The sequence below is a fragment of the Epargyreus clarus genome, unplaced genomic scaffold, assembly GCF_041222505.1.
Source record: "Epargyreus clarus isolate Ecla_fem2 unplaced genomic scaffold, WU_Ecla_fem_2.2 ptg000005l, whole genome shotgun sequence".
Classification (NCBI taxonomy): domain Eukaryota; kingdom Metazoa; phylum Arthropoda; class Insecta; order Lepidoptera; family Hesperiidae; genus Epargyreus; species Epargyreus clarus.
In genome coordinates this window covers 2,717,134-2,733,891 of record NW_027332213.1, presented here as the reverse complement: position 1 = coordinate 2,733,891, position 16,758 = coordinate 2,717,134, and the positions used below count along the sequence as shown (strand labels likewise).

The window sequence follows — 16,758 nt, the reverse complement described above, 5'->3', positions numbered from 1 at the left end:
TTATTAATAAACCAACCGGGTACGTAGAATTCTCCAATAACTCTATGAACCCTCAGCTCTCAATATGAATACTGGCAATCTGAATATTCCGAACAGAATTTGTAATAACTCGAGTCACGTGTATGTGGAACGAGGTAATATACAAGTTCATATTGGATTCGCCTCTGTTGTTACTCTGTGGTGTAGCTAGAGATGGGCAGAGGGTTTAAACCCAATGGGTGGATACGGGTTTAAACCGGGTATTTTGGGTGAAATAGGGTTTAAACCCAAATAAACACCCAAACAGCGGGTGTAAACTATTGTCATTCATATTTTTATTTTCTTCGTGTAATATCATTTTTAAAATAATATTGTAAACAATTCACTAAATATGCACTCTAAAAGCACATATTTCATTTAACTACGCTGTAATAGTCCATTCGGATGTGTTACATTTGGGTTGCAATTTTCGAAGACCCAATTATATTTTATAGATGTCAATGATTAGTGTAAAGGGCTTAGTGTACAGTTAAATCCTAATTTGTGGAGTCACAACTGTTGTCCCTCGGCCGCCATCTTGAAAAAAGGGGCACAAAGCGTTTTTACGCTCTACCAGGCAAACTATTTGTCGCACAGAAATTTAGTAAGAACAATTATGGTTTCAAATTGATTTATCTATAATTTTAGTTCTTTAACTTTTTGTCGTTAAACCAAAAATAACAAAGATAATAACAATAATAGATTAAACTTTTGGAAGACTTTTTTTTTTACTTTTTTCTACTTAATTTACAGAAAATGACATTGAAACATTTTGATAGAGGAGTTTTTATAGTCCGGTCAATTTAGACATAAAAATAGTAATCAAATAACATAAAACTAAATTTCCGTAGAGACCTTGGGTTTACCATCACAAGTAAAGTTCCAAAAGTCCTCATCGATGTGTGTGTCGGCACTTATTCGGGGTCAAACGTCACAATTTTCGGGTTTCTGGATTTTTCTCGAAATAAAATTATCTATAAAATAATGTTTATATTTTTTTTCTTAAAGCTATAATTATTAAGATATTAAGATACGTAAGAATTACATTTTACATTATATGCCCATATTCCCACACCACCTGTGCAATAGTATACGAGAGGTATACTTATTTGTTTCGTCAAACAAATAGTAATTAAAAAGGTAATAAAAATAGATGAACCCCTAAAAATGTAATATTTAAAAATGTAAAAACATTAGAAATACAGTAAAAACCATATCTATTAAATATATAATATTAAATATTATATCTAGTATATCTATGAAATAAACATTTGAACTATTTTAAAAGCTTTGTGTAAATTTTATTAAGTCATTTTATAAACACCCAAATAAATACCCAGTGGGAGGAAATAAACGGGTATTTATTGGGTTTAAACCCTGCACAGGGTTTAAACCGGGTTCTTTGCCCATCTCTAGGTGTATCCAAGCGGCAAACGCTCCCGAGCCACAGCGATTCATACTTCAGATATAAATATTTAAATAATAATTTTAATTCTGCAAGTATTCGTATAAACTTAATTGTTTTGTTTTGATAGTTAATAACGCCATAACAGTTACACAAATATTTCTTTGTAATTCTCTGTAGACTCCATTTTAAAGTACAAGTCGTGGGTATTCATTAGTCTTGCTTTGAATTTCTTTATAACTCTAGTAAGAAAATTGATAAAAAATGTGTATTTAGATGATAATAAATGATCATTATTTTGTCGACTAATCATCTCAGATTTGTGGTACCTACTCTATGTACCTTTAAAGTGTAGATGAGTATTTCGGCGGAAGCGTTAATGGATTGTGGGAACTATTAATTCCTGACTTTTGTTTAATGTCATAATATAGAAGCAAGTGATAAATGATCGCGCTTAATTGCAAAGGGAGGTAACACACGATTGTTTCGTTTTAATTAGAAACATTATGAAAATAACGCGCAAAACGACCGACAACTACTGTCGCTCATGTAGCAGCTCAGTCGCTAGTATGTTACCTTCCTAAATAGATTATTCTCATATTCAGTTAAACTTTATTACTTAAATGATTATATAGTAATGATAACATTTGGTGATCCCACATCTATTATTACTTTTATAAATAACAAACAGCGAAAGAAATGTTCTGATGAAAATATAGAACGATTTTCTGATTTTCTCATCTTCATGACTGTCGTAAACTAATTTGTTAGAAACTTTGCTAGAAATTTAACTGTGCAAGAAATATAATAGTTCACGTTTGCAACGCTTTCCGCCTAGCTCTCTGCTCGACTTACGTCAAATTGTGTCGGAGACAATTTCTCACATCACTGAGTTGGCAGTTATAAACTTTTTACATCTACCATGAAACAAGTCTAACTGGAATTGCACTATGAATACAAAAACTGTAGCGTCATTACCAACGAACCATAAAATAACTTTTACATTTTCGTTTGCCCCATAAGCGAATTTTTGTAGACGTTAAAACTAAAAATGATAAGCTAAGTTTGGCGGTAAATTAATACAGTTTGACATAGCTTAGCACAGAGAAAATTGTCTAATATATTCGTAAAGTAAACGAAAACTTTAGGATTAGTCAAGTACATCACATAATATGAAGTTATGGTTATAAATTGTTTGCCGACCCTGTATTAATGTTCTCCCACTGGTCGAAATTGAACCATAATCCAAATAAGTTTTGAAAACAAACAAAGAAAAATAAATATAATTTTCCTAGTTTTGTATAGATGAGAGCTAGTTCATTGCAATCTTCGTTCTGAAAGCTCATGAGGTCATCTTGTCGGAAAGATCATCAGCATATAGAGGCATTATGGATTTTATATATTTCGTATAAGATATTCGTTTATATAACACCCCTACTCATAAACATTTTTTGCATTACAATAAGCATATGCAGATTTAAGTTTAATGGACCGTTTAAGTAATAATGCAAATGTAAATATTATGTAGATAACTCCATAAGTTAGTATATACGACTTAACTGGTTTTAACCTTTCTTATGGTGTACAGATAGATAAACATACAAGTGAAATGGATCATTTATAAGCTAAATATAAGAGGTCTCATGTTTTATACACGTGGACTCTATTACACGTGGACGAGGTCGCGGGTACAACTAGTAACTATATACATAATACAAGCAAATCTCAACTTGGAAATTCCACGTTTGTGCTAAATAACTTGAACGCTGCAAAACAGTAGCAATCCAACGTGAAACTTGTCTAATTTAAAAATAATAAACATGAAAACTTGTGCCAAAGTTCTATTTCAAGAAAATGCTTATTCTATTTCTATACAGTTTAATATTAATTATTGAAATCGGATCTGTACTTCTAAAATTAAGTGCGTTCAAGCAAACAAACAATCTGTTCCGCTTTATATAAAGGTACCTATCGATTGGTAATGAAATAGAATATAAAGAAAGTGTTTTCATTATTGATGATTAAAAAAAACTAAATAAACGCTCATCTATTGCTCCGCATTATGTCTGATAAATCTACTCATTGTTTATAGATAATTATGAAATCATGGTCATAATAACCGTCCGTAATATGACTATGAACTGATTAACAGATAAGAATAAACATTAGAATCAATAGCATCAGAAGCTTAATAATCTCTATTGTGACTAGTGATAAAATAATAATCGTTGTAGAAGCAAAACTATAAACATAAATTCTATTAAAACAGAACAATAATCCCAATCCCGCAAATAGATTTGTCTCTCAGCGGTGTAATTGTGTTTTGGCATAGCGTCTTGATATACGATGTCGGTGCGAGGCAGCAATAATGTATAATAAATCATTTGATTCAGCTTAAAGTCTTGCTGAAGGCTGCAGTACTTTGAAGTTGGACAATACACATTTGCAGGTGTTCAAGGAGTGTACTTGGTTGGTTCTAACGGAATTGTATTACCCGTACTGCCTTTGTGGTAGACTTTTGTTTGACTGATTGACTGTCGTTTTTAGTAATATGAGGTAACAAATGAGCATCTATTATGGGTAGATGATGGTATGGTGATTATAGCAGTGATAGCCTAATGGTTAAGAAACGCGGCCTCTTAATCGAGGGGTCCGAGGTTCAAATCCCAGGCACGCACCTCTGATTTTCAAATTTATGTGCGTATTAGAAATTAATTATCACTTGCTTAAACGCTGAAGGAAAACATCGCGAGGAAACCTGCATACCTGAGATTTATAAAAAAAATCTCAAAGGTATGTGAAGTCTACCAATACGCTCTTGGCCAGCGCGGTGGACTATGGCCTAATCCTTCTCATTCTGAGGGGAGACCCGCGCCCAGCAGTGGGACAATAATGGGTTGATGATTATGGTAATAGGTGACTAACGCAAACCGTAACTTATGTACATAGATAATCAGAAAGTTCAAGTTCTACCTTAAATAAACCCAGAGATGCATTGGTATCCCTGCTCTCTCTGCCTTATTACACCTTTCGAACATACGAGAGTCCCCTTCACCTTTTTAACGTCTCGTACATACACATCTTTCAGGCAGAAATATGTAGATATGTCTTGACAATTGAACGAAAATGGACAATATCACCTGTCTAGAGCAAATGTTCTAAATCTGTTAAAATTTATGTTGTATTTTTTCTATATTTATAACAAACAATGTTTTTTAAATGTGACAATCTTTTAACGACTGCAACAATCTCATCTTTATTGCAGTGTCATGAGTCGTGGCCAATTGCACAAAAGCTATTTTAAAGTACAATTACGTTATTTCTCTTATATAATCGGTTGTAACTTGAAGGGTATCAAAATTATAAATCAACTGACCATGCTATGTCTCTCAAAGGTCTAAACCATTTATCAACCTTGTAAAGTCGGCCTCTATGGCTAAAGCACTATCAAGATTAAAAGTCGGCGCACAATTTGCCTCAGTTAAGATAGTGTACCATTCAAACGCAACCGCTCAGGTTCTTGTAAAATTAATGAATTGTTACGAGAATAAGTTCTAAGCTTGGATGTACTGAGTTCTATTTTTTTTACAAGATTGCAGAGGGTAATGTTTTTCGAGCGTATGAATTTATGTACGTATGTATGTCTCAATCTTCAGCAAGCCCTGCAGTCCTTGATGAATTGTAACATATATGGTGTCGTCATGGTTTTGTTTTTGTTTTGTTTTCACAGTAGATTAGTAAAGATTACTCACTCCTAACAAGAAAATGTAACCAGTTTTGACAATTGAAATTGTCACTGTCATCTATTTTCGTGTTTGAAAAACATTAAAAAAAATGTAGTTTTTAAATCATTTACGAATGAAACGATATTTTTCCGCACTTTTTCTTCGATTTTGTGTTTTTGCACTACTTAACTGCGCATGTCGACATTGTTCCGCGTAAATTACACCATGACAGCCATTAAACGGCTGACAAGATTGTCAGCCGTTTAAGGCGGTGAAATATCTATACTTATCTATGGTTTTAACAATAATTCTCTAGTCTGTGATGAAGTACTATAATAAAAAACCGATAACATGAATGAGTCGAAGACCTAAGATGATTAACCTTCCTAAATCAGAACGTCTAGAAGATTTAATGTACGATAACCAAATGAAAGACGTTCCAGTATTCGTCGGGCAATAAAGCCGTTATCTCCTCTTTGACGTCACGATGACGCTCAGATTGTCGTCACATCGGGCTCACGGCCCCCGGACCCGTATGAAATTATTCATTGTTTACGATTCAGCTCCTGTCTGAAACACGAAGGGTTTCATCTCTGCATTACATAGTAGGTGCCCTGAATATTCAAGATTTTCCCGCATTCACAACTTAATTATAAACTATTCGACTGCCCCAAATTGTAGGTTTAATCTTTCGCATTAATTCCGAATCCCGATTGTATTGTTATTTAATAAACCTTTCTCTCTTTGTAGAAATTTTCGGAAATGACCAATTCATTGTAATATACCGAAAAGCATTTACAATTTAAGCTGGAATTTTGTGATTTTAGAAATTTTGCCGCGTCCTTGGGAGATTATTCTGTTTTTCTTGAAATCTTCGCTAATGTAACCCTGAACTGATTTTTGTTTTATTATTACATTTTTAAGCGACTCTGTGATTGGAATGTTACCAGAATCCTTGAATCATATTATTGTAACTAACACATGTGATAATGTATTTTACAGCTACACTACTCGCTGACACTCGTGACTTTGAGTACGAATATTTTAGGGACTTATAAATTGGACTTTGGAGATGGCAGATTTGATCTGAATTCTTGATAAAATTATATGTAGATCAAATATTATTACTACTCTTTTATTTTTTTTTACTATTTTTAAGGTTTGCTCCTATTCCATCAAGACTAGTCCACAACCATCTAAGCTAATTACGTATTTTCCCATCTAGAGATCTCAAGTATGCTTTAGTGAACTATAAGAAAACAAGACTGTTACACGAATAGTGTTACAAGTAATACAACAGTCGCCACAACATTTCCCTCTAACGCACCCAAAGATTCATAACTGTTTATCAAGAAGCGTAACTTCACGAACACTATCATATTGTTCTAGGGCGATGTACTCGACTGTCCGCTGTGCCTGTCCGCGTTCAGCGCGGCGAGTATGGTGCGGCTCGCGTGGTGCGCGCACCGCTGCTGCGAGTCCTGTCTGCGGCAGTACCTCGCCATCGAGATATCAGAGGCGAGGGTGCCGGTCAACTGTCCGGTCTGCCACGAGAACATGCATCCCTCAGGTGAGTTGCCTGCAGTGTAATTTCATACACGCGAAGTTATGAACTTAATGTTATAGTCCGCGCCAAACTTTTAGTCCGCCCGGAATATAGAAGCGAGTCGCGTTGCAACAGCAAATTGTAGATATAAGTGGGACAAAGAGAGCGCGGCGCCCTCTCGCACCTGACTTTACAAAGGTGAGTGTTCTGAGGAACTGTTTGATCTGGTGCCTACGTCGCCTTTCCTTCATCGCACCTCTCGCCGAAGGATGAAGTTCCATCCACATCAACTGGACCCGTGGCGGTCCTCCACGGTTCGGTTTGATCGTGCATTTTTGCCGCGTACGTGCAAAATGTGGAATGAACTTCCTCCTGAGGTATTCCCTCAGGACTATGACATGGGGTTCTTCAAGAGGGGTGTAAAAAGAGCTCTCCTTCAAAGCCGGCGATGCATTGGCGACTCCTCTAGTGTTGCAAATGTCCATAGGCGACGGTGACTGCTTTCCAGCAGATAGCCCGTCTGCCTTATCGTTAGGTTATATATAAAAAATAAAAAAAGACCTGTCCGCTGCGCGGTCTCTCGCACTCATCTCTCGATCGATCTATTGATAAGATTATAAACCAATCCTTTTGTTTATCAAGAAGTGCAATATCACTTAATTTGTTACATTAACCTTAATACAAATTAAATGTCGTAAAACTTACCGCCACCAGGGCGTGTCAAGCGCGATTTAAATGGAAGAATATAGCAGATTTAGCAATAATTTAATGGACAGTTTGAATGCAAGAGTGTCGTTCAAACGTCGTTTATAGACGCGACTGCGCCCAACCCCACCCCCCGTTGACAGTTGGAGGTGAGGCGTAATTGGCACGTTGAATATTGAACGGTTACTGCAAATATTTGTGTGCATTCCGCAAATGAACGAAACGAACCAATAAATGTCTGCCATTTCTAGCGTTATTCGAGAAGAATGACAGGTACTCTGGGATTGTTTGAATTTAACTAATGATTTATAGGGACCGCTTGTAGCAATAAATTCTTACTTGAATATTAAGTAATTTAAGTACAGAAACATGCCTCACGTTGACTGGTAACTACGCTAGTACAAGTCGATTACAGTTGCTATTATCCTGAGGATTAAGTTGGGAAGTTAAGTTAGAACTTCGGTAACAAACATCGTTATTGCACAAGAGTAAGTGGGACAAACTGGAGTGATACTAATATTGAATCTACCTATTGTAGATTACATTTCATTTCAAACTGGAGTGGTAATGTATGACTGTCATAGTCGTTTGGAGTAGTTTTCAAAAGATACTATCGACCGGACTTCTCGTTCGGTTGCATTTATTGATATGTATATTTAATGTTTTATTTTATTTGATTTTTTTATAATGTAGGAGCAGCAGACGAGCATACAGTCCACCGGATGGTAAGTGACTACTGCCGCCCATGGACATCTGTAATCAACTCGGATAAGATTAGATATTCCTATCTGAGGTCGGCCACAGATGTGCCGCTACTTCTAAGGACTAAGCTGGAACGCCTAGGAAAAGTCTGTCTCCCTTACCGCACCCTTCAAACCGGAACACAGCAGCGCCTAACACTGCTGTTATTAGGTAGAAATAGGTGTGGTGGTAGTGCCGCCGGAGTCGAACCACAAAGGGTTCTACCACCTTCAATATTTATTTAACTAATTGTCTTATATTCATTATTATCACGTGAAAATCTTGGCCAAGTCGATCGTCGATGTAAATCGTATATGTTCCCAACATTACATCATACAGGTAAACAATAAAATTTAATAACAGCGTCTTTGAACTTTGCAAGAAAATTATTATATATCACGTCCTTATAAAGTTGCAATTATTTATAATAAACGGACTGAAAACACATTTTATTTTATACGCGCAGTTAATTCCCGGAAAACAGTGTTTGAAAACCGTACAAATGGACCGGAACTCTTAATCGATTCCGTGTACTGATGTTTATTTGTTTCGCGAAATGCAACGATTTATGATTGCGTATTATTCAATGTGATTTATATTGAACGTTGGGTTGAATTAGATTAAGTGGTTAGCATTGTTGTAAATGTATCTACTTACTCTGGTAGTGCTAACAGGTTGTTTCGTATGAACGCCGTCGCGCGCTAATCTACGGGTTTTACGTTTTTACGCAGAAATTGAGGTAAAACGTTTGTAATGTTGGTTCTTGTTAATATTTCTTATCTTGGTGATAGTCACCCTTAGTTATCATAAAGTAGGCGCAGAAGAAAGAAAGAGACAAACAGACAGACAAAACTGAAAAGGGGGAAAGCTATTTTCTATTTATTTATAGATACGAATGTATCAAATCTGCCAATAGATGATAGATAAGTTTTATTGAGAGAAATTTTGTTAACTAAAAATGAAACATTTCCTAGGAGTGGATTACCCACGTCTATGGTTTAGCTACCTCGCTAATTTCAGATGGAAAGGTACTCTAAGTCCTAATGAGTTGTTAAAACGAAATAATTAACAACGAAGCCATTGACAAATCTCTTCATATAGTTCTCGCTACATAATGCTTTCCACACATTGTTCTTGTGTTCTATAAGTCAGTTGTACAATGTAAACTTATTCTGCAACTGCACTATGTTGGAATAGTAATTCAAAAGGCTTTGACCTTTTATGTCTTCTCGCTGACTGTGAGTCGTGAGGCTGGACGGCCTCGACATTCAGATGAATGAGCATATGAGCTTACAAAATGACAATTTAGTACTATAAATCGCGAAAATATTTTTCGTTTTACGTGGTAACGTATAAATTAGTTTAGCTATTTTTAAGGTTTATCGTTTATTTTGGAATTGCATTTTATTTGCTATTTCAAGGTCTACTTACTAAAGTCAAACGAATGTCATGATTGATGTTTGATGGGTTTGTTTTTTTTTTATTTTATTGAAGATATTTTATGCTATGACCCTACATGATAACATCATCGTAGCTCAAGTAGAACCGGTCTGTAAAACTGCATGTTAAAAATATATGACAACTTATATTTAAATTCCTCTCTTGATAAATTTGATCGTTATAACAGCGCAACCTATTGGGTCAACATATCCTATCATTAAAAGGATATTTCCATACCTACCATACACACTAAGATTAATAGGTACTTACCAAATAAATTTATTAAAAAATATATATTCAGAAGTTTTTGTTGCGATATTGTTTTTCGAATCTTTCTCAGAAAACCTATTTTTTACTATACTTTTGATACCGATATGATAGGTATAGGTATAAAAAATAATTGGTACGATATGTTGGTGCGTCTGCCATATAAGATTTAGATTGACGTTATTGAGCCTATCATGTATTGTCATCCAAAGCAAACGTGTATGCAGAATTTCAGCCAAAAGAACGGTTAACTGGATTAAAATTCAATTGCAATATTTCACCCTTACGTGCATACGACCTAAAAAGCAAGTTAAATGAAAGCTTATAAACAATTAAACTCAAACGAACTCTACTGCACTGAATCTGTATACCATCCTACATTAACGTAATGTACAACCGAGTTGTGATATTGATCGAGCGCTGAACGATAATTGAGTTATGACCCAAAAATAAATTGAGGCGCGGACTATTAAAATTCAATTTACAATAGCTTAAGAGCGGAACGTTCGCGCCGCTGAACTAATCCGCCCGCCCACTTTTTATTATTCGACGATTTCAACGCGAAATATGTTTAACGTCGTGTAGAAATGACACTCACTTCATAATTTTGTTAAACGTTTGCTTTTGCTTCCAAATTTAGGTACCTACTCGTGTGTGTTGAAAAATTTAATGGTACCAATTGACTAATGACGAAACAGTTGTAGATTCAAAATTGGATCACCATCTTCGAGCACCTTAGTCCTCAGGAGTTACAGTGCACCTGTAATTGGCTTCAGGTAGAATCTCTTTTGTGACCACTTACCATCAGGTAAACTGCAAGCTCGTTTGCTACTTAAATGTTATAAAAAAATGTTAAACTTATCGTGATATGGCGGCGAGAGCTAAGTTCTTTATAAGGTATATTAAGGTAATGGTATTATTTTGGGGTGCTCTAACTTATCCCCCAAAGGATTACAATCCCTGTTTGCTCGACCTAATGGGATTTTTGTTTTATTCTACGTCGCGTAGTTATGTCCGCGAATGTTAGTGATTCTTTTGTTGCTTCCATTTCATTTCTTCGCCACAAAGAGATTTTCCAACGTTTCATGAAAAATAATAAAATATAAGAAAAATATACAAGATGTAGAAATGTTATATACATACATACGTATAAACATGAAATAAGGTCAATAGAAATACATGAACCAAGATTCGCACATGTTTTATTCATATAAAATTATCACAAGCGTGCATTTCTACGCGATGTACATTCTGTGCTTATCGCTTTACCGCGGTGCAATCACTAGTATTGCCCCGAGCGATAAAAGATTAAATCCAATACGTACTGGAATCTATTTCAGTATTACTGCAAAGCTCAATGAATACATAACGGAAGCGGGCTTATATAACAACTTTATTTTATGAGCCATTAGTGATGTAGCGTCGATAAATGCAATTCCTGTTGCATCTATGTGATGTGTGTCTCAAATTCATTTTTTTTTAAGTTTGGCAAAGTTTGGCAAAGTTTGAGTTTATCAACTGTTTAATGTCCCACTCCTTGGCCTAGGCCTCGGTCTTCTCTCAAAATTTAATAAAGGTTTAGGCTATTCGAAATCCACAAAGTTGGTCAAGTACAGAATGGTAGACTTCACAGACATGAGAACTTTACTGGGAATTCCCGAGGATGTACACAAATTACTAAGAATTCAGGTGTCCACAAAACAGTTTTCTTGACTGTTAATAAAAATGATGCTTACTACCTGTTGTCTTCATAAGTTTGAAAAATAATGTGCCCGCCTGGAATACGAGCCAAAAGAAACTGAAATTCATGTCACTATTAATGCTACATAACATAAAAATCTCTAGCACGTTTTATTCAACAATAAAAATTTAGACGTTCTTTCATTTTATCTTACACTGCAGAGACAAATAGATTGATACAAATACTTTTTTAACGTTTTAAATTGATAGACTCGTTTGACGTCAGTTGATTAAAGTGGAATAAAATAACAAAGGCTTCGCGGAGCTTTCTTTAAATAGAGTTTAAAAGCTTGGAAATTCGGTCCGGCTCCACTGATAATGGACCGCGCGGACCATATTTTCACGATGTGACCTAAAAAGCGATATTTCAATAGAAACTAGGTTTGGTGACAGGGAACTAAAATAGTCTTTAAATAGGGTTGTCACTTTGTAAAAGTCGGTCAGCGAAAGTGGAAATGGGGTAACGTTGTTTGCTTATGCAATATTACACAGGCATCTTTATACAAATAGGCAAACGTTCTTCGTTTGTTTCTCAAAAGGTTTTCTTTTTTATGGCAGTTATTGACGAGTATATTATCGATAAAGTTTTTTTGGAAACTTTATGATTATGGTCCAATTTTAAGCACTGGGTGCCCACTATGGGATTATATGACCATTAAAGGAGTATCTATATATGTATATAATGTTGTTATTACCGAAAATTATACGAAATAGTGTGACAACATTAATTCAAGATACATTTAATGTATCTACTACTATTAAGGTAAATCTCTATCATGTAACTAAAATTAACAAATATGTTATAATAATTATCTAGATTCATAGTTTATATAGACAATATGTGTAAATTTTAAAATTATTTAAATATGACTAACGAGCAACCCTAAATTTTTTCGCGACACTAACGCGCGACCCACTTCAAGATAGTGAACTCATTAGGAAGTACGAAAAACGAAATGCCAGGGATATTAAGATTTTTTTTAACAATTAGCGAAACCAGTATTTACGCAGCTTCGTAATGAAAGAGGGGATAAGTAGCGAAACCTTCGACTGCGGGGCATCAGTATGTGTCTAGAATTTGATGCATTTTATCTTTCACTCGAGGGACTTTCACTCGTACCGATTGCCAAGATCCCAGATGTTTTTTTTTTTATGAAACAGATGTAGGAAACAAGCATGCAGTCTACCTGCTTGCAATTGGCCTGATCAACTCCACGTAGGGTAGGAAAGGTTTTCTTAAGCTCGGCCACATACGCTTTGCTACCCTTAGTCCTTAAGGTTTAGGTTGGAATGCCTCATATATCTACAAAAATCACTTATTTAAATTTAACCACTGATTCATAATCGAGGAGCCTAAAATACTGATGTTAAAATCATGAAATTTTGGACAATAGATTATCTTCATGATGTAGATACCTACTAAGATAGGATTATGGTTTGCTCTTACTAAGCCGCGGCTAACAGCTTGTAAAGAAAGAATAATAATATAACGTTATAAATCATCCATTATAAAATTCATTTTGAAATTCAAAACATATTTTGCGTAAACAAAGCCCGAATGATAAATGTCAGAGGCGTGTTATTGATATAAATACGACATTTTAACGATCCGTTAATTAGAATTTCGTATAGACCAATGATCAATTAATTCCCATATGGCGCTGAACAGGCCCTAATGATAGGCTAGACAGAACACTGAACGAGGCTATGACGGGGGATGAAGATTATTGTTTATATTATTAAGCGCCTTAACTAATTAAATTAATAGTTATTAGTAGATACTTATGATGATTCAAAGTCATTGGTTTTATTTTGAAAATAGATAGAGACTATAGCCACACATATTTCTGTCTATAACAGCAGTGTGCAGCAGCTGCTGTGTTCTCATTTGAATGGCATGGTAATACCTCAGACATAGGAAGAAAGCAACGCATGTGTGAGTGATCTCATGTAGAGCTCTATTTATCGTATCGGCATCAGCCACTTACTGATTGTCAGGTGGATTGCTAGCCTGTTTGCTTAATGAATATTATCAAAAAAGAATATTACCTATATAACACATGAGTAATCACAATCAGAGCTTGGATCATAATCTTTACTGTAAACATTTATGCTTATTATAGACAGCAGAAGTGTATTGAAGATTAAACGTAAACTTTGTATAATTCCAGATGTCCGTCGAATAGTGGACAACCAGGTGTTGTACGACAAGTATGAGGAGTTCTCGGTGCGGCGCGCGCTCGCCGCCGACCCCGACACCAGGTGGTGTCCCGCGCCCGACTGCAGGTGGGTACTCATGTCACACTTTTGTATCCTTGTAGTTGAACCTGCTACATCATGCGCGTGATTTTTAGACGAGTTTAAAAAAGTTTAGTTCGGAAATTTCCTAATTAAGTATTAGCCGCAATACAATGTTAAAGGTGGTGGAATTGTTTTTGGTTCGATTCCGGAGGGACCACTGTCACATAACAGCATTAGTGCTGCTGTGTTCTGCTATCAAATGCGTCGTAAGGACATACTTTTTCGAAGCGTTGCAACTTAACCTAGGAGAAGAATCGCATCTGTGGGCAAGCTCAGATAGGAGTCTCACCTTATCTGAGGTTGATTACAGATGTCCATGGATGGCAGTAGCTATCAGGTGGATTGTATGTTCGTTTGTCACCAAGGATTTATGTCCTATATGAAGTTGGTCTTGAATAAACAACATTTACCTAAAATGAGGAGTACATATTGAAGTATTTAACTAATTCCATTCTATAAACAAGAAAGGCTAAATTATTACACTCTATGTGTCCCATTAATTAATCCAATAAACCTAATTACCCGGCGCACAAGTGTCTCTGATGTAAATCGAATGAAATAATTAAAAGGGTAATTAGAGTGCTATTTACATACGACGAGACGGTTACGCTTACGACACGATATGTGTACAAAAGCGAAATAAGTTTAAGTGTCTCTGTGTTATCTGTTAGTATCTTTTCTAAATTCATTATGATTATCTTATTTAAATTATTACATCAACTTTTAAGAAACTTTTAAGAAGAAAGGATTAAACTAGTTTTCACTTTTTTTTTTGTTTTTTTTTTTTTTATAATATAGCAGTATCAGATCATGCAGTCCACCCATGCCCATGGACATTTGTAATCAACCCCAGATAGGATTAGATATTCCTACCTAAGGTCGGCCACAGATGCGCCGCTACCCCTGAGGACTAAGCTGGAACGCCTCGGAAAAGTCTGTCTCCCTTACCACACCCTTCAAACCGGAACACAGCAGCGCCTAACACTACTGTTATTAGGTAGAAATAGGTGTAACGGTGGTGCCGCCGGAGTCGAACCACAAAGGGTTCTACCACCTTCAAACACATGATTTTATCGCAATTATAGACAGTGACTTTTTAGTACCCCAATTTAACGTTTAAGAAAAACAATGGGAGAGTTCAAGCTTTATTCGTAAATTGTAATGAATACGTCTAACATTCGTTCTACATATCACCCATCTCATATCATAGTCGTGTCGTTAGGAATTAATTAATCATCTAAACGTTAACGCTCCTCCCAAATACGTGTTAGTCTATATGTGTTAGTCACACGTAGGTGTCTCTAATGCGTTGTTACTGCCGAATCTCTCCTTATAAGATTTATTCGCGCGTTATTCATGAGAATTACTTTTATGTGATAACTCTGACCTTTTCCGACGTTAAGTAGGTATGTAATGTTTCATTTGGTCTTAACGTTTACATCGTTTATTTAATAATCCAGCTTCCTTTGATATATTGTGATATTTTTTAAGCCATTTTATCGCTAGTCGATTGCCAATCTGTATTCTTATTGTTTTCTATTTTATGTGTTACTATAACCCATTTTTGCATACACCATTAAACATAACATTCATAATGAAACATAATATAACGTAGCAATAAGCATATCAGTATCGTATCCAATATTTACCCCCTAGTGCCCCCGTACTTATTGTCAACATCCTCCCCCCCAGTTTCGCGGTGGTCGCGAGCGGTTGCACGTCGTGCCCGAAGCTGACGTGTCTGACTAACGTATTCCTCCTAAGTTCTCCCTATTTATTGCCCACTTCCCACCCCCCAATTTCACGATGATGGCGAGCGGTTACACTGAAGCTGATGCCTGCCTGATGTTAACACTTACGACCTATTTGTTTCCCCTCGTGTCTCCTTACTTATTCCCAACTTTTCCTACCCCCAGTTTCGTGGTAATGGCGAGCGGTTACCCTTGAGCTTGAAGGCTTTCTAAACTTATGACCAACATTTTTCCTCCTACTTATTACAATTTTTTCCCACCCCCCAGTTTCGCGGTGGTCGCGAGCGGTTGCGCGTCGTGCCCGAAGCTGACGTGCCTGGCGCCCGGGTGCGGCGCGTCGTTCTGCTACCACTGCAAGGCGGCGTGGCACCCCACGCAGACGTGCGACGCCGCGCGCCGCTCCCGCCAGCCGCCGCCGCGCGCGCCCGTCACCAGCCACAGCGAGATGGAGCACGGTCAGTGTTGCAGTGTAGTTGACCGTTTTGAGGAAGATGACGTTGTTCGCTGACGAAGTCAAGCAAAAAGCTCTTTTTACGAGAATGATGCAAAAAGAGCTCTCCTTTAGCTTTAAAGGAGCTTTAAAGCCGGCGATACGTTGGCGATTCCTCTAGTGTTGCAAATGTCCATAGGTGACTGCTTGCCACCTAATAACCCGTCTGCCTTATCGTTAGGTATAAATAAACGAAGAACGAAGCTTAATGGACTTTCTGCATAAAAATGTTGGAAGATTGGAAAATGCTACAATGGCGGGGCAGTTGTTAGTTGTAACACTTCTGACAGACTAGTAAATCTAAAGGAATGACGGGCTAATAATAATGTGAAACAGCTATCATTTGGCTGCTACACAATTACCACTGACAGACTCAGGCTGTCATTGAATCGAGGATCAGCATATGTAGATCAGGGAGGGACATTACAGATTATATTCAGTATTCATATTTTCATTTAGTTAATGTAATCTTACAGGTGAAGTGAAGCCATGTCCGCGGTGCTCGGTGCTGATCGTGAAAGTGGAGGACGGCTCCTGCAACCACATGGTGTGCTGCGTGTGCGGCGCCGAGTTCTGCTGGCTCTGCATGAAGGAGGTCTCCGATCTACATTACCTTAGGTGAGTTGTTA

The 16,758-nt window shown here is 36.6% G+C and overlaps 1 protein-coding gene across 1 annotated transcript in view; it reads left to right on the top strand.

Annotated features, from left to right (window-relative positions):
- LOC140757930 (E3 ubiquitin-protein ligase RNF19A) overlaps positions 1 to 16,758 on the top strand; it is a 108,445-nt gene that overhangs the window by 87,414 nt on the left and 4,273 nt on the right. Inside the window, exons 3-6 of the mRNA XM_073093833.1 lie at positions 6,538 to 6,718; positions 13,759 to 13,873; positions 15,907 to 16,094; positions 16,606 to 16,747. Of these exons, the coding sequence (XP_072949934.1) occupies positions 6,538 to 6,718; positions 13,759 to 13,873; positions 15,907 to 16,094; positions 16,606 to 16,747 (626 nt within the window). The remainder of the gene's footprint in view (positions 1 to 6,537; positions 6,719 to 13,758; positions 13,874 to 15,906; positions 16,095 to 16,605; positions 16,748 to 16,758) is intronic.